The following is an 18,053-nucleotide window of genomic DNA, read 5'->3' on the forward strand; positions in this document are numbered from 1 at the left end:
CAATATGGCGGAGGCGGAAGGGGAGAGTCTGGAGTCCTGGCTCAGTGAGTAGCCGCGGTCGCATCTGCCTGCCCTCGAGCCTCCCCGCTCTGCACCCTTGCACCCCGTCCCCGGGCTCCGCGGCGGCGCCGTCTGGCAGCGCGCGCCTTGGCTTGCTCCTGCCGCGAGCATTCCGCGATCACGCCCCTTCTGCAGCCGTGCGCTCCGTTCCCCGCCGGTCCCTGCTCCCTTGGCTGCGGCGCTTCTTCCAGCTCTTGGGCGCGGCTGCGTGAGCTCGGGGTTCTGTCGGGTCCTCGAAGGCTCGGGGAACGCTCCAGCCTAGTTCTCTGGGCTGACATGCGTCGGAGCTTTGGGGAAGATGGTGGTGGGGCTGCTCCCGGCTGTGACTCCGGGACCCGTGCGCCTCAGTCCCTGACGGAGGAAAAAGCTCCGGATTTGGGCCGGAACTCTGGCGGTGGTGGGTTGGCTGACCATGCTGACATGCCTGGCAACTTCAGAATTGTGATTGTGTGCCGTGTATTCGAGGGAAAGTGACCGCTCTGCGCAGGCAGAATGTTTTGAAGTGAGAATAATTTTCCACAGAGAGCGGTGACCGTTCCTTTGCCTAAAGCATGAGTCTCGCTGGACTGGGGAGCAGAGCGCTGTCTGTTCTCCTGCAGTGACCAAAGCATGTTGAAATCTGTGTCGTCCACCCCATCCCCCGAACATCTTAACGAATGATTCTCTAACGAGTAAAGAACTGTGTAGGCTCAGGGGCGCTGTCTGATGCTTTAGTTACGGAGTTTGCTGTGAAGGAAATGTGGGTTAACCTTGTTAGCAGATAGGCCTTTGCTGAAGGCTTAATAAACGTGTTTTCTTCGAGGCTAGATGCCCGGGATGTTTCTTTCCGTGAGACGGAAATTGGACAGGATACAAGACAGACAGGTGCCTAGATCCAGGCTCGTGCAGGGGTCCCTTGTTCAGGAGCGCCTCCAGGCTCTCGTCGGGGGTGGCTGTTTCCTCCAGTGGCCTGACCTCTGCTGAACGGGAGCCCTTCTTCGGGAGGAGGAACCCAAGTTTAAAGGAGGGGCACATCTTAGAAGAGAGAAAACGGCAGATGACAGTGACAAAACTGCAGTGGCAGGCAGCTTACGAGGGCTTCTGTGTATGTGGAACTGTTCTCCGAGGAGCTCAAGTTGCTCTCCAGACGTTCTTCAAATTTATTTATCCAGTGTCTTAGAGAAGTAGGTTCTCCTGCCACCATTTCACAAAAGGAGGACACCCTGACCCCAGACAACTTGCCCGGAGCCACCCAACTGGACATAAGCATACCAGAATCGATTCATTTCACAGATGTTAATGAGAATAGTGGAGTCATTTAAAGACCCAGTGAGTTTAGGAGGAGCCCTGGTGGTGCAGTGTGTAAGCACTCAGCTACTAACTGAAAGGTCATCTGAACCTGCCAGCTGCTTTGCGGGAAAAAGACATGGCAGTCTGCTTCTTTAAAGATTCCAGCCTCGGAAGCACTATGGGACGGTTCTGCTCTGTCGTGTAGGGTCATTATGAATCAGAATCAACTTGACGGCCATGAGAATGAGTTTAATAAGTGGGTTTGTTTAGAGTTCATGTGTATAAAGTATGTATTATGTAGATGTGTGTACATTTAATTTTGATTGTTGTTGGTGATATACACAACTAAACATACGTCCATTCACAATTTCTGCGCGAGCAGTTCAGTGACATCTGTTACATACTTGACATTGTGTCACCATTCTTACCCTCTCTACCTGTTTTATTTCATCACCATTAATGTAGGCTCTCTGCCCCTTCAAATTCTCATCTGTGCTTTAGGTTAACTGTTGAGATTAAGCTCATATACACGATTCTTTCTAAAAGCACTGTGCTTGAGGCAGACCTTTATTGGGCTGAACTGCTGTTTATTTTAACAATGGCTTCAAGGGATAGTTTCGTTTCAAGATTTAAAGATTATCTCTGGGCATTAGATTCTGGGGTCAGAGTTATATATTAAAGTTGCAGAGCAACAGAACTTTTTGAGGCAAGTAGAGATGTTGAGGGTGAATCAGATGGCATCTGTAGAGACCAGATCAGCCTAGCCATGACCCTTTTCTATGGAAGGGTACATTTGGGACAATGTTAAGATTCCTTCACCCTTAACCTCTGCGCACCTTTACAGTTCCTGTGACTTGATGTGCACTGTAACATTTGAACAAACCAGTGTGCGGAGTTCACCACCATCTTAGTTTAGGTCCTGTCACGCCTTGTTTTGTCTGGATGACTGCAGAAGCCTCTGTCGGGCCCAGCACCTCCAGTCACTCCACCCCCAGTCTAGTCTACATTCTGCTCCCAGAAAAGTATTTCTAAAACTGTTTAATCAAGACATTCCCACTGCTGCCAAACCTGCCCCCCTGACATCTGGCCCCATTCATTCCCTGCCTCCCCCCCGTATGGCTTCCAGATACTCTTCCTTGCTTTGATCAGTCTGAAGTTCTTGTCCCACCAACTCATGTTGTTCTCCTTACCTGGAATGCCCTGCATCCCTTTGCGCAATTAAATGCTTCGAGACCCATCCCAGATTTTCCTTCCCAGGAACCAATCCCTTCTTTGAAGTCCTCTGACTATGCTCAATCAGTAAATGTTTACTGAGTCCCTGCTTACTTAGTGAGGTGTTACAAGACCAGAAGTTCAAGTTCAAATGATCTTTGCCTTTATTTTGATGGAGGTGATATGGGAGTGAATGAAACTTTCTTAAAAAGAGGCACCCCATACACCATGTGATCCGCAGCCTGTAAGACTATGAGACCAGAAGAGCTAGATGGTGCCCGGCTACCACTGTCAACCACTTGGAGAGGGATCTGTGTAGGAGATCCTGGATAGAGAGGGAGAACAATATGGAACAAAACTCAAAATCATTTGAAAAAAAAGGGGGGGAGGGGACCAGGTTTTGCTGGTCTGATAGAGCCTGGTGGAACCTCTGGGACTATGGCCCCTAGCTGCCCTTCAGGTCTGGAATTGAACCCACACCTGTGGCTTCCAGCCAAATGAAAGACAAGCACATGAGTTGAACATTTACCTGAGGCAGATACACTCCTTGGAGAGAGAACAATCTGAGAGAAAGGAGGGCTGCTTATGCACCAGGAGACAGCTCAGGGGGCAGGAGTGCATGGAGGGATGGACACAGGGAAGAGGTGGCTAGTGGGAGGGGAGCTGTTGCATTGTGGTAAATTGTAGTCAATGTCAAGAGACGAAGTATATGTGAGCTACTGAATGGCAAGTGAATTTGCTCTGTAAATTTTCACCCAAATCACAATTGAAAAAAAAAGAGAGGCACCCCAGTCTGCCAGCATGGGCCAGGAAGCCCACACCACCATCTCATACTGGTCTCCTGGTTCTACTGCCATAGCTCACCATGTAGCGTCTTCAGTATCACAGCTCTCTGTTTCCTGGGTGAGGAGGTTCGCAGTGCAGGGACCTTGGGTCCAAAAGGTGTGTTCCACTCCTAGCTCTTCTTTCTTGGTGGTGATGAGGTCCCCCTCCCTGCCCCTGTAGGGTAGCAGACTGACCAATCCTCTCGTTAGGGTGCCGTACACCTTATTGGTATGAGCCCACCCCCACAAGGGTGCCCTGCACCTTATTTACATTGTTAGCAAGCTGTCCAGTCCCACTGGAGAGGCACGAGTCCCAACCCAGTCATTGGAGGGGGTTACAAAACCTGGCAAGAAAGGCTGTATGAAAAACGATCTATAGCATGGGAAAGAAGGACGTGGGAAAGGTAACCACAGGGAGGAAGCGGAAAGAGAGCTGTTACCTTGTGGGGAATTGCAGTCAATGTCATGAAACAAAATGTGGACGAACTGCTATATGGAAAATGGATTTGTTCTGGGAACTTTCACCCAAATCACAATTAAAAAAAAAAAAAAAAAGCTACTGAGAAGGAAGAGCTCGGTGGGTGGGGAGCGGCGGGGAGACCCAGGGATGAGATTCCAACCTGAGTGCCTGGGAGTGGGGCCAGAAGGGGCTTTGGGATGGTGATCTCTTTATAGAAACAGGGAAGTCAAGAGAGGTGATTCGTTGGGTTTTAGACTTCTTTCTTTACCAAATTAGCACTTAAAATTATACACTGTCTTATTTTATACACATTATTTCTCACATGCCCTGAAGAGCGTCACGTCCGGCAGGATAAGAGCAGTGTCTTGGCCTTTTTTTATAGTCCCCACGGCCATGCCTCACGGGCTGTGTGCTCAGTTTTCTGTGGGTGCTTAGCAAAGATTCAGGGACTCACGAAGTCTCCCTTTCAGGTCAAGGCCTTCGCGCTGAAGGGTGACTCCTTACTCGCCCTGTAGCCCCGTTCATGCCTCTGCTCATTGCTAATTCTTTGGCTACATAGGATGGTCATCTCTGGTGGTCGAGCCATGTCGGAATGGGGCGGCAGGTGCTGCTGCTTCCGTCCCTCCTTGGCCTCCTGAGCTCCTGCAAAATGCAGGACTGGTGGTAGCATTACGCTGAGAGCCTGAGGCGCCAACACGGGAGAGCAGGCTTTCAGCCGAGTCCGGAACGGTCAGGAACGGTCAGGAGCCGTGAGTCCACGCAGAGCCCGGAGAAGCAGGGTCTGTGGGGAGGCCGGTGACGCCTCAGTGCCAGATGAAGGTGGAAGGGGGTGCGTATCTGGGGGCGAGGCCGTAGGCCCATGGAGAAACGGGGTCACCCAGAACTTTCCGGACCCCAGAGGTTTCTCCCAGTTCTCGGGTGATGGGCCTGTCTTCTGAGAGGGCTGGTGAGCTGGAGGAGACTCGGAAGCGGGGCCGACCTCGCTGAGACCGGGCCTTTCGGTGCCCCCGCGTTCTTCAGTTGAGAGGTGTCCAAGGGGAAAGAAGGTGGGATTCTGGAAAGCTGAACGTGCTTGACAAGCAGGAGGGAGGGTTTGGGAAGCAGCAGTGCGGGGCTGTCGGCACGTCGTGGGTCGTGGGCTGAGTCCGGTGCTTCTGTGCGCCGTGGGGTGCGTCCCCACGTTCCCCTGTGTGGGGACGATGCCGCCCAGTGGCGAGCAGTGGAAGTGAGTGGGCTGTGTGTCTACGCCTTGGGAGGTGTGTCTGTTCCCAGCATGACCACAGCCACGGGGGTGGCTCTGGCTCCTCACAGTCTTACTTGTATCCTTCAGCCTCTCAGTGTGAGAACATTAAGCATCTCAAATGACAGGGCTTAGTAACAAAGCCAAGCCGGTATCTGAGAGATTTCAGACAACTGGTGGGAGAGACTTAGGGCTTCCCTGGAAGGTGGCAGCTAAGTCCTCACTGGAAATAAATGTGGGGTCACTGGCATTTCTTCCCAAATGCCCCCCACACACACGGATTAAACTAATCTCCTTTCCCATCAAGTTTGACATTTTGAAGGGCCTGTCAGTTCTCTTTCCAAGATTGGGGACAGGCACCTCTCTGTTCCCCAAATAAGAATCTTGCCCTGGGTGTCAACCCCTTCAGCAGCCACCCTGACCCAGAGGAGGTGTCTGCAGACCTCTTGTGGCTCCGAGCTCGACTCCCAGCAGAGGGACCAGGAGTCCCTGTTAGGATTTGGTCATCAGGCTAATGGTTTCCAGGGTTTTGGCTGCTGACCGACAAGAGGAAGCTAAGAAAAGGCCCAGCCGTGAGGACTCGGGGGCTTCCCCAGGACCCTGGTCGTTGCTTTGCTTTCTCACCTGGTGGAAGTCTGCAGAGAAGCAGGTGTTTCGGATGTGGGTCTTCAGTCTTTCATTTGTCTTCCGAACCTGAAGTCCTAAATTTAGCAGACAGCTTGGGCGTGCTTTCTGCAAGAGGCTGACTCCAGATCTGAGTCAGAGGGGAGACATCTCTCCACCCCCAGGAGAGGCCATCCTCCGTCAGCCAGGGGGTGGGGAGAACGGGGAGCGGAGGGCCCGTACCTGAGACGAGGATACTTGGGTGTAGAACCTGGACTTTAGCCCCTCAGGGCCCCTCTGAAAGCGGCCTTGTCTTTCTCTTTGATGGAGGGAAGACCATTGAACCGCGAGGGTGCGGACCCTGAAGCTGAGATTCGCTGCCTGCGATCTTGGGGTCGCATGAAGACAAGTGCCTGGTAGGGCTCGGTCATGGCTGGCGCTTGACTTGGCGTGATGACCGTGTCGTCTGCAGCCCACCAACGCTGCGGCGTTGACAGAAGTCCGGCCAGCGGGGGAGGTGCTGCGTGGAGGGCCTCGACCTGCGGTTCCCAGTTCTCAGATTGTACTCTCCCATCAAGGAGCCTCTTTGCTTTTTAATTTCAAAAAAAAGGAAAAAAAAGTTAAGGCTTGAGAAATCTTTTTTTGAAGGTTTTATGGAAAATATTCCTACTTTCAAAGGAAACCTGGTGGCACAAAGGTTAAGCATTGGGCTGCCAACTGAAAGGTGGGTGGTTCGAATCCGTTCAGCAGCTTTGTGAGAGAAAGACCTGGTAATCTGCCCCTGTGAAGATTAGAGCCAAGAAAATTCCGTTCGTTCGTGGGGCCGCTGGGACTTCCAGTCGACTTGAAGGACACAGCAACAGTCGCTCCCCCTGCCCGGTTTCCTGAACTTAAGCTCATCTTTGTTATCTGCAATGACCAGTTCTGTTCCTGTGTCATTTTATATGGAGATTTATTAACATTTTAATCTCTTGTATTTAGAACTGTTTACATGTGTCCTATCAATCCTGGTCTACTTGAAACTCCATGAGGCGGAGGATTTCTTTCCTCTCTCCTTTGTGACTTGCAGAACCCTGGGCAGAGGGGCAGTATTTGAGTCGGATCCCACTCCAAGGCAGCAAGTTGTTTTTTTTTTTTTTTCTGGTTAGAGCTCTGGTGGCACAGTGGTTAAAGCACTCAGCTGCTAACCTCAGGGTTGGCAGTTCAAACCCACTAGCCACTCCACGGAAGAAAGACTGGGCAGCTACTTCCATAAAGATTTACTACCTTGGAAACCCTGATAGCATAGTGGCTAAGGCACTTGACTGCTAACCAGAAGGCTGGCGGTTCAAACCCACCAGCCACTCCACGGAAGGAAGGTTGGGCAATCCTACTTCCGTAGTGATACTGCCTCGGAAACCCAAGGAGGGGTCCCTATGAGTCAGGGCTGACTTGACGGCACATAACAACAACAACAACAACCTTGGAAACCCAGAGGGGGTCGCTGTGGGTCAGAATCGACGCGAGGGCACTGAGCTGGAGCTTTGTCTTGGCTGCTACATAAGAAGCTTTGACGGCACCGTGATCAAAGCACTCAGCTGCTAACCAGATCAGTGTTTTGAACCCACCAGCCACCCCCCCACCCCACCCCCGAGAAAGATGAGGTAGTCTCCTTCCATAAAGACTGACAGCCTTGGAAACCCTGTGGGGCAGTTGTACTCTGTCCTCTAGGGGCACTGTGGGTCAGAATGGACCCAGTGCCAGTAGGCTTGGTTTTCTTGGTTTGATTACTCCCCGAGTGAACTATTGAGGCTTCTCTTTTAGAGAAGAATTTGGAAGCAAACTTAACCTTCACATCAGTGTCTAAAAATTGTATCCCACGTGATGAAAACCTCCCATTATGCCCTCTTTTGTTCTTCCTCGTGGAGTCTGTGATTAAGTGCTACTAAGTGAAAAGTGGGAGGTTCGAGTTCACCTCGAGCTTCCTTGGGAGAAAGATCTCGTGATCTACTTTCAAAAAATCAGCCATGACCACCGTCAGCCACTTGGAGGGGGATCAGTGCAGGAGATCCTGGACAGGGGGAGAACAATGGGGAACACAACTCAGAATCATAAAAAAGAAAGGACCAGGTGTGCTGGTCTGATAGAGCCTGGTGGAACCCCTGAGACTGTGGCCCCTAGCTGCCCGTCAGGTCTGGAATTGAACCCACTCCTGTGGCTTCCAGCCAAACAAAAGACAGGCATATGAGGTGAATGTTTACATTAGGTAGATATACTCCTTGGAGAGATGAATCATGAGAGAACACAGGGAGACAGCTCAGGGGACAGGAGTGCATGGAGGGAAGGACACAGGGAAGAGGTAACTGTGGGGAGGAAAGGGGAAGGGAGCTGTTGCATTGTGGGAGATTAGTCAATGTGATGAGACAGTATATGTGAGCTACTGTATGGAAGATGAATTTGCTCTGTAAACTTGCACCCAAATCCCAATAAAATTTTAAAAAATCAGCCACGGAAAACCCTTTGGGGCAGTTCTCCTATGAAACACATGGAGTTGCCATGAGTCCAGATCGACTTGGTAGCGACTGGTTTGGTTTGGTTTTTATAACACTTGCCCTCTACTTTGTTCTCCCCCGAGATAAAGCCACCAATCCTTCCAACCGGCAAGAGGACTGGGAATACATCATTGGCTTCTGTGATCAGATCAACAGGGAGCTTGAAGGGTGAGTCTCAAAGCAAATGGGGCAGATGAGAGAAAGCTGGTGGGAAAAATCAAAACAGTGGCCAAGCAGGGCTGGCCGGATGGCTCCGGGGCCGGTGTACTGAAAACAGGTCTGCTTGTCTCCAGGCCACAGATCGCGGTCCGGCTGCTGGCCCACAAGATCCAGTCCCCACAGGAATGGGAGGCGGTGCAGGCCCTGACGGTAGGTTCTTTGGTGGAGATAGAGGAGCGTGGTGGGTCTGCATGACACTAGGCCTTCCTCGTGTGCCCGTTGGCTTCTTGGCGCTTCTCAGGCCTCACACCCAAAGCCAGCCAGATGGCAGCGCATCCCGAGTTAGATTTCCCTGAAACGTGTTCAGTTGACAGCTCCGCAAGAATGTGGGTGCTCGTGCCAGGCACTGAGGCTGTGGAGGTGGTCCGGGTGTGGTCCCGCCAGTGTGGCTCCCACAAGCCAGCGCAAGAGGCTGAGGTGCTGAAGCAGGGCGCCTGAGGCAGAGCCCCCCTACGTGGGGCTCACAGGCAGTTTCTCAAAGAGTCGCTGACAGAACTGTCTTACCAGTTAAGAGCAGAAGAAAGAGGTGAGCATAATTCATGCCGGAGCTTATGAGAATGTCAGTTCTTAGTGAGGCCACCACAATTAACAGCACGGGGACAGGGCTGACTCCCAGTGCTTGCGCCACCCAAGGGAGTTCAAGATGTGGAACAGCGTGTGGAGCTCAGGCACCACCCTCCAGACCCAGTGCCCCGTCGAGTAGCGGAGTTAGAGGGGTCCCAGGGACTCTGCCAGACTTGCTCAGGTCCTGGCAAGATCGGAAGCCAAGAAGCTTCGGGCTCACGTGCACTCTGCCTGTCTGTTGTGGAGCTCGAACCGCAAAACATGTTCTCTACTGGGGTGTGTTGCTCCTAGCGGCCATTTGGCAATGTCTGCAGGCAGCTAGTGAGGTGGGTGCCCCTGGCATTTGGTGGGCAGAGGCCAGGGATGCTGCTAAACGTCCTGGATTGCACAGAGCAGCCTCCTCACCGAGAGCGACCCCACCCCGGGCCAGGAGTGCTGAGGCTGAGGGCTCTGCCCTGGGTGGTGCTCCCTGGCCTGGACCGTAGGCACCCGGGGGCCCCGGGAAGGCTTGGGTCAGCTTTACGTTCTCAGAAGGAGCAGCGGCAGGGGGAGGAAAAACACCCTGTCATCCGAACGGAAGGAGAGAGGGTTCAAACGTTATCCCTTTGTTGTGTGTCGTCGAGTCGGTTCCAACTCATAGCAACCCCACATTTCAGAGTGAGGCTGCCCCACAGGGTTTCCCAGGCTAATCTTGTGTGTCGTCAAGACAGTTCCGACTTACAGCATGCCCACATTTTAGAGTAAGACTGCCCCGTAGGGTTTCCCAGGCTGTAATCTTTACCAAAGTACATTGCTAGGTCTTTCTTCCACCGAGCGGCTGATGGGTTCCAACCACTGACCTTCCAGTTAGCCGCCAAGTGTTTGTTTTGTTTTGTTTTAATTTTTATTGTGATTTGGGTGAAAAGTGTACAGAGCAAACTCATTTTCCTACAGCGGTTCACACACACGTTGTCTCATGACATCGACTGCACTTCCCGGCAGTGTAACAGCTCTCTTCCCGCTTCCTCCCCATAGTTACCTCTTCCCTGTGTCCTTCCCTCCCATGCACTCCCACCCCCCGAGCTGTCTCCCTGTACAAACGCTGGCTTTCCGTTCTCTCATGATTGATCGATCGCTCCAAGGAGTGTATCTATCTGATGTAAATGTTCACCCCATATGCCTGTCTATTGTTTGAGCAGCCAGGCGGCTATGCCACCAGGGGTTTTTCCATTATCTCCTGTCACCCCCAAAAAACACTGGCCAGCTTCTGGAAAGAACCCCGGACATGAATCGAGAAACCCTCTCCCTCTTGTCCTCTACAAAAAACACCAGAGTAGAATCTTCACTTTACCTTCTGGTCTGTCTGGTGTCTGGGTTTTGGCTTTTTTTTTTTTTTTTTTTTTTTTTTTTTTTTTCTTTACTTTGTCCTTAGCTTCCCCAGAAGAGGTTTGTGATGTGGGGACACATGGTGACATGGTGTGTGAATGATCCTATCAGTTAACCCATGCAGTCCTGGGCCGCTCAGCCACTGCTTGCTGAGTGAGTCCTCCACTCGGTGACTGTTTCCTCAGCGTGGTCTCTGTGCTGGGTGTCGGTCCCCGCACCCCGTTCTCTCAGCAGCCTCTCTGTGTGACCGCAGGTGCTGGAGGCGTGCATGAAGAACTGTGGGAGGAGAATTCACAATGAAGTGGGGAAGTTCCGCTTTTTGAACGAGTTAATCAAAGTCGTCTCCCCCAAGGTCAGTCCGTGATACCTGCTCACCACTTTTGGGTTCCTCCTTGTTGCCCATCCCACTGGCTCTCGTACCCAGCCAGAGTCTCCACAGGCTGGAGCTGCTATGAGGGCTGTTAGAGGACCAGGCCCTGGGATGACGGGCGGCCTTCCCTGACAGAGCTGGAGGGAGACAGACACATGGCAGGGCCTCGGCTGGGCCTGCACAGGGCTCCCAAGCTCCCAGCAGAAGTTCCTTTGGCCTGTGTCACGTGGCTGCAAGGGGTGGCTTCCTTATGCATCCGTCGCCCAGCTGGTCGGGTTGTGTTTTGCACCGGGATTGCCTGGCTCTGGGTACCCACTTAAAACCGAGGGTTTTAAGTATTCCTGCTGTTCGTTGTTCCTGCTGAAGACGTTCTCGTGAACCCCTTCATGTTCACGGTTGTGTTTCTGACTACTGGGCATGTGCGAGCTCTGGCCCCACTGCCTGACCACAGGCTGCATGCTGGCCGGCTGGGCTGCGTGGCGGCAGAGGGCCCCTCCCGCTGCTCTGTCCCACACACCGTCCTCGGCACATGCTGCTTTTGAATAGGCTCTAGGGAGTAACTCATTAGCAGCCTTCTAACTGCTGTCAAGAGCCTTCCCACCTTCCTGCCTTCAAACTGCAGTGACTAGATATTCCTGCTCCCTTTGCCTCCTAGTACCTGGGGGACAGGGTGTCTGAGAAAGTGAAGACCAAGGTTATCGAGCTGCTTTATAGCTGGACACTGGCCCTGCCAGAAGAGTCAAAGATCAGAGATGCTTATCACATGCTGAAGAGACAAGGTATGTGCCTGCCTCCTCTCGGCCTCCAAGCAGACCTTGAAGGCTGGCTAAGGCAGCAGGGGCTCGGGGAGCTTCCAGGCCCCTAGGCTCCCTCCCACCCTTCCCAGGAGAAGTGGCCTTTATCGTAGGAGAAGCTCTCACGAGGGCTCTGATGGGGACGGCTACCCTGTCCTCTGCCTCTGCTCGTCCCTCTCACAGGGATGGGCCCTGTTGGCCGAGCCAGTGAGGCTGACCTGAGGCTGAGTGAGCCGCACCCTGTCTCCCTGCAGGTATTATACGCTCTGACCCCCCACTTCCTGCCGACAGGACACTCATCCCCTCTCCACCCCCCCGGCCCAAAAACCCTGTGTTTGACGATGAAGAAAAGTCCAAGGTAAAAGACATCCCAGGCTGGGATTTTCTCAGGCGAGGGTGGTGGCAGGGGTGGGTGCAGTCTTGTCCAGCACTGCTGGGGCCCTGGTCTCTGTGGTCCCTGGACTGGGGGGCGCCCTCTTTCTCGTCCCTCCACATTTTATTCCCTTCTTTGCAGCTTTTAGCCAAGCTGTTGAAAAGCAAAAATCCAGACGACCTACAAGAGGCCAACAAGCTCATCAAGTCCATGGTGAAGGAAGTGAGTGCCGGCTCGCGGGCTGTGGGGGTGGCGCCTGGTGCCACAGGTGGCCGTCTCCTGCCCTGGGCCTCACACCTGCCTGGAGAGGCCCGAGGATGGAAGGAGGTGGGGGTGGCGCCTGGTGCCGCAGGTGGCCGTCTCCTCCCCTGGGCCTCACACCTGCCTGGAGAGGCCTGAGGATGGAAGGAGGGACTTCATAGCATCTGGGGGAATGGGATGTGGAAGCAAGAGGTGATAGCATCCAGTTTGGGGTGGGTGGCAAGTGGGCCAGACGCGTGGGCTTCCCGAGAACTGTGCTGTCAGCAGGAGCCGTGAGAAGCAGTGACCCTCACCTGTGGGCTTTGGGAGGACGTGGGAGGTGCGGTGTCGAGCTTTCCCCTTGCTCCCCTCCCTTGACGCAGGATGAGGCCCGGATCCAGAAGGTGACCAAGCGTCTGCATACTTTGGAGGAGGTCAATAACAACGTCAAACTGCTCAATGAGATGCTGCTTCACTACAGCAAAGATGACTCTTCAGAGGCGGACAAGGAGCTTATGCAGGTAGGCCCCTTCTGGAGAGGAGCAGGCCTCACGCCTACACTGCTCTGCTGCAAAAGGAACGGCCTCTGCCGAGGACCCGAGCTGCTAGGCCTCACTGCGCACCTAGAACTCGTTACCTCGCTGACTGGCACAGCAGCCAGGCACTCAATGGTGGTGTCCCCATCTGACGTGTGAGGTAACCTGCCCCAGGTGGCAAGGCAGGGCTGTGAGCCCAGCTGCAACTCCAGGGACTGGCCTTCAGTGCTCACCCGGCCTCTGCGGCCTCTCTGTGTAGCTCCTCTGTGGCCTCTCAGGCCACCTTCAGGCAGAGACTCCTCGCTCACCTGCCCTGCAGTGCCCTGTGCTCTGTAGTGGTTCAAGCCTGGCCTTGTGGTGGGTGGTGGCTGAGGAGCTCAGGGTGCCCTGGCCTGGGCCTGAGCGCTGAATGAGCTGACTGCCAAGGGCCTTTGTCGTTCTGACTTGTAGATCGGGTCTCTTTCAGGAGCTGTTTGATCGGTGTGAGAACAAGAGACGGACTTTATTCAAATTAGCCAGCGAGACAGAGGACAATGACAACAGTTTGGGTGAGTGACAAGGAAAAGTAGTTGGGAAAAATGACCCAAGAATTTGGATGTGTGGTTGGGGAACGCTGGTGGCGCAGTAGTTAAGCGCTTAGCTGCCAACTGGAAGGGTGGAGGTTCAGACTTCACCTGCTTCACAGGAGAAAACTGTGGCTGTTCACTTCCATAAAGATTACAGCCCTGGCTACCATTACGAGTCATTTTGATCAAAGATTGTGTAGAAGAATCCTGATCTAAAGTGGGGAGGAACACGCAGAACCGAATTTCAAATTCTCATGGACTCCAGGCTTTCTGGAGCTGTGGGGGCTGGATAAACCCCTGAAAGTATTCCCCTGAGGTCATCTTAAACCTTAAACCAAAAATAGCCCCTGAAGTCTTCCTAAACTCAAACAGCAGTTCAGCTTTAGTAGTAACGAAGGCGGCCCTGAGCCCCGTGCTCCTTTGAGGTCAGACTGGCCACAGTCTCTCGAAAGGTTGCATCGGAAACTTAGGGGACAGCGAGTTCGTGTCAGTTGAGGAGGAACAGGTGGGAAAAGGAAGATGAGAGTGGGGGACGGAATCAGTGTCACTGAACTGCACCTGGAGAAACTGTCGGACTGTGTGTCTTGTTATGTACGTTCTCTACAACAGCAAAATAATTTTAAAAAGACTAAAGCCGCGGACGCGGGGCGGTTCTGCTCTGTCCTGTGAGTCAGCATTGACTTGACAGGAATGGATTTGGCTTTGGTTTGGTGGTGGTGGGAGTTGTCCCGGCCAGGAGTGAGAGTTCTCTCTGTTCGGCTCTAGGGGACATCCTGCAGGCCAGTGACAACCTCTCCAGGGTCATCAACTCTTACAAAACAATTATCGAAGGACAGGTCATCAATGGGGAGGTGACCAGCTCAGCCCCACCTGGCCCAGAAGGTAAAACGTTGTGGTCCCCTCCAGACCAGCTCCCAGCTCCCCACCTCAGAGCCACTGGTACAGGCTGAGCAGTATCATCCTCGGGGGAGGCCAAGCTGTTCCACATGGGCCTCAGCTTCCTGGAGGCCAGAGACATGGAGAGGGCTTATCTCGCCTGCCTTCTGCTGGCTGTCGGCAGTCCCTGGCTGTGCCAGGCTGGGGCAAGGCAGAGGGTGTGGGATGAGCCACCGTGCACAGGGTTTTGCCTCCTGCCATGCAGCCACTAGAGTGGCCCCTAATTCTTCCTGTCATTCGTCCGTTTGCCATCCAGGAAACAACCACTCCAGTAGCCACAGCACGCTTATCGACCTGGATGAGTCAGACACGCTGGGCAGCTCGCCCCCAGTGTTGGTCCCTGCACCTGCCCCACCCACATCAGGCATCCCCATCCTCCCGCCACCCCCCCAGGCCGCAGGCCCCCTGCGCAGCCGCTCAGCCAGCCAGGCCGAGGCCTCGCCCGGGCCCTGCAGCCCCAGCAATGCCCTCTCCCTGCTGGATGAGGAACTGCTGAGCTTGGGTGAGTCCCAGTGCTGTGGTGGGGCTCTGTTCCTGAGGCCAAGGCTCTGACGTCCCCTCCACCAAGAGAGGTTCAGGGGCCACCTGGGGCTGCATGGCCCATGCCTTGCTTCTCCTCCCCGCCCAAGTGTTCTTACCCCAGTGGAAAGACAGATAGAACCTCTTCCCCCAGAGGCTGCCTGGAGAACACCCCTTCGCCCACTGATGGCACTTCGGCACATAGCCCTTCCTCAGGCAAGGGGACACTTACCATCATTCCCTCCTCTGTCCTCAGGCCTCACGGACCCGGCCCCCAGTGCTCCCCCTAAAGACACAGCTGGAAACAGCCAGTGGCACCTGTTCCAGGTAGGGGGGCGGCAGCGAGGCAGCACTCGACCCTGCCTGCCTGCTGATCCATTATGAAGCCCGTGCCGCACTGGCTGAGGCACTCTGTGCCGGCGGCGGGGGCTCTGCCTCAGCTCAGCGTGCTTTACTCAGGCCGTGTTCCTAGGGGCTCCTCCTCCAGTTCCCCAGAGCGGGAGGGCCGGTGGGTGGCGAGCCGCAGCCCCGTGTCTGGCAGCGGACCTCCCCTGTGCTCACCCACCTTCTCCACTCCCGACAGAACGAGCAGCCTGCCCTGGACTTCTTTGGCCCCCAGCTGGGCCCTACTGCCCGCAGCTGCACAGACGGCCCTCCCCGCCAGCCTGCAGCCCCACCCACAAGCAGCTCCCAAGCACCGCTGCCGCCTTCCTTCCCGGCTCCTGGCGTCCCAGCCAGCCTTCCTGCCCCCAGTCCGGGCTCTTTCCTCTTCTCCACTGGACTGGCCACAGCTCCGGGCCCAAAGGCTGAGCTAGCAGCCCCTGGGTACCATGGCTCATCCCTGGGCGATAGCACCCTGCACCAGCCGGATGCCCTCGACCAGCTTGTGGAAGAGGCCAGAGCGTAAGGCAGGGGAAGAGAGGCTGGCGGAGGTTAGGCCTGGGCCCTGGCACAGTCAGGCAGCAAGCAGCCTTCCACAGGGGTGGGACGCTGTCTGATAGGAGGACTCTGGTCTGATAGGAGGCAGGAACCTGGCTGAGGGTGGGAGCCTCAGGGAGGTGCTGGCTTGCAGTTCAGCCTACTGACTTGACGTCTGCCCTCCTTCCTAGGACCTCAGGCTTCATGAAGCCCATCTCCTCCAGCTTCTTCCCTGAGGCCACACCCTCCCCTCTCCTCCCCACCAGTGCCTCAGCCAGACCACTGCTCCCTTTCCCTGCCGCCGGGCCTGGCAGTCCCCTCTTCCAGCCCCAGGGCAGCCCTCCGAAGGGGCCTGAGCTCTCCCTGGCCAGTGTCCACGTTCCCCTGGAATCCATCAAGCCTAGTAGGTGCTGGAGGCTGGAGGTGGGAGGGCAGGTGGAGCCCACGTGGCAGCTCTGGGCGGTGGGAGGAAGGGCTTCAGGGCCTCCCTTCGGGATCTCTTAGTACCAGGTTCGATCCTGCTGGCCTGGCCTCTGCTGCTCGCAGTGACTTACGTTCAGGACCCTCGTGACAAGGGTTCTCCCGCAGACCCCTGGGGAACCACGTGCAGAAGCGGAACCTCCTGGAACTGAGTGCTCCCCCTGGGGCTGCTGGATTCCTGGGTCCATTCTCCTCCCACACCCACACGCCACCTTCTTGCAGGCAGTGCCCTTCCCGTGACAGCCTACGATAAGAATGGCTTCCGCATCCTCTTCCACTTTGCTAAGGAGTGCCCGCCAGGGCGGCCCGACGTGCTGGTTGTGGTGGTGTCCATGCTGAACACGGCCCCCCTGCCCGTCAGGAGCATCGTGCTGCAGGCAGCTGTGCCCAAGGTACTGCCCCGCTCCCTGGGCCTCCAGGGCCGGCAGCTGGCAGCGCGTGCATGGCCACTCCAGCCATGCCCAGTGCCATCTCGAGGCTACCTGCCAGCTCTCCTTTAAGGCACTTCTCCCCTCTCTCCGTCTTTAGTCCATGAAAGTGAAGTTGCAGCCACCCTCAGGGACAGAACTCTCTCCTTTCAGCCCCATCCAGCCCCCCGCAGCCATCACCCAGGTCATGCTGCTGGCCAATCCACTGAAGGTGAGCCCACTGCTGTGAGGACCTGGGGACTCCCACCCCCCAAGCCTCCAAACTCGAAGCACTGTGACACTGCAGTGGTAATGAATGTCCCCTTTCCACCCAAGGGCCAGGCCTGACCAAGGTGCCAGGTGGGGTGGGAGCAGTGACCATCCCTCTGGGACGGGAAGGGCGGGTGCCAAGGAAAGGGCATCCAGGTGCAGGCGGGGCCTCACGGGCTCCCCTCTGTTCCAGGAGAAGGTGCGGCTTCGGTACCGGCTGACCTTCGCCCTGGGGGAACAGCTGAGCACGGAGGTGGGCGAGGTGGACCAGTTCCCTCCCGTGGAGCGGTGGGGCAGTCTATGACCCTGGAGGACGCCGGCCTCTCCACTTTCGGGAAGCCCAGGAGGCTGCCCGAGCTGGGCGGTGCCGGGTGCGTCTGCCTGTGTCCTGACGGAGTCCTGTAGCTTTGATGTGGAACAGGGGCCCTGGGCACCGAGCTATTGCTGTCCTAGTTGCTCCTCCTTTGGCCCCTAAGAGAACTTGTTTTTATCGACCTGCGTGACTTGAAGCGGCCATAGGTTGTCAGGGGTGATAAGTGGCCCCTGACTCACCTTCTGTCCTGGACCCTGGTCCAAGGCTTGAGGAGGTCCCCCCCTCCTTTGTATTGGCATTCCCAGATGCCATGGGGGAATCCCCAGAGACTTATCCCTGCCCCTTGAGAACTACATCCTCGTGCTCCTACCCTCCTGCCCTCCTGTGCTTCCTCTGTCCTGTGGCTGGTCTCCCCGGCTGGCAGGCTCCTGCCCCCACCTCCAGCAGGTGGGCCAAGTGGGGCCAGGAATGCGGGTGGCACAGAGCCAAGAATCATGTGCTGTGGAGCCTCCAAGCCTGCTGTCTGTGGGCGGTGGCATCCTAGAACAGATACTGAGGACAGTGCAGCCTCGAATGACGAGTTGTGTGCGTCTGTCCCTGGTGGTAGCAGGCTGGGCTCAGTGGGCGTGGAATCCTCATGATCCCCAACTAGGGAGGGACAGGAAGGAGGGACGAGAAGCCACCAGTGTTTCCTCATCTGGAAGCGGCTGCTCAGCTTTCCGTGAAGATGCACCGCCTGCCCTGGCCCAGGCCACCCTACTCACTACCTCTCGCTTGGCATGACACAGATGAGTGGCCTGGCCTGTCTGAGGGGAGGACAGCCCCACTGCCCTCGGCATCCTCCCGTCTGACAGTGTTGGTGTAGCACTCACAGCGGCACATGGGCCTTGGCCTCAGGGCCCTGCACTAGACTCAGTCTTTTCATGTTAATCAGAGTTCCCAGAAACCCCAGCCACCCCCAGCTAAGGGCTCTGTTGGCAAAAT

At 55.4% G+C, this 18,053-nt stretch overlaps 1 protein-coding gene across 1 annotated transcript; it reads left to right on the top strand.

Moving 5' to 3' along the window:
- The first annotated feature begins 4 nt into the window (after window positions 1–4).
- On the top strand, window positions 5–17,060 carry GGA3 (golgi associated, gamma adaptin ear containing, ARF binding protein 3). The gene is made up of 17 exons (XM_007959657.1): window positions 5–44; window positions 8,283–8,367; window positions 8,493–8,568; window positions 10,601–10,699; window positions 11,373–11,496; window positions 11,766–11,869; window positions 12,026–12,106; window positions 12,508–12,645; window positions 13,127–13,208; window positions 13,992–14,108; window positions 14,419–14,664; window positions 14,938–15,008; window positions 15,265–15,584; window positions 15,791–16,002; window positions 16,302–16,471; window positions 16,608–16,718; window positions 16,950–17,060. Exons 1-17 carry the CDS (start codon window positions 5–7, stop codon window positions 17,058–17,060), a joined length of 2,187 nt encoding a protein of 728 aa, XP_007957848.1.
- The last annotated feature ends 993 nt before the right edge of the window (window positions 17,061–18,053 follow it).

The sequence above is a fragment of the Orycteropus afer genome, unplaced genomic scaffold (genome assembly GCF_000298275.1).
Source record: "Orycteropus afer afer isolate SDZICR_OR568_19922 unplaced genomic scaffold, OryAfe1.0 scaffold00018, whole genome shotgun sequence".
Taxonomy (NCBI): Eukaryota; Metazoa; Chordata; class Mammalia; order Tubulidentata; family Orycteropodidae; genus Orycteropus; species Orycteropus afer.

What these genes read in the sequence shown, in the direction of transcription:
- GGA3 (XM_007959657.1), top strand. Translation starts at nt 5, where the DNA reads ATGGCGGAGGCGGAAGGGGAGAGTCTGGAGTCCTGGCTCA. An exon ending in CGGACAAGGAGCTTATGCAG is followed by an intron (nt 12,646 to 13,126) that starts GTAGGCCCCTTC and finishes GGTCTCTTTCAG; the next exon opens with GAGCTGTTTGATCGGTGTGA. An exon ending in CTTGTGGAAGAGGCCAGAGC is followed by an intron (nt 15,585 to 15,790) that starts GTAAGGCAGGGG and finishes CCTCCTTCCTAG; the next exon opens with GACCTCAGGCTTCATGAAGC.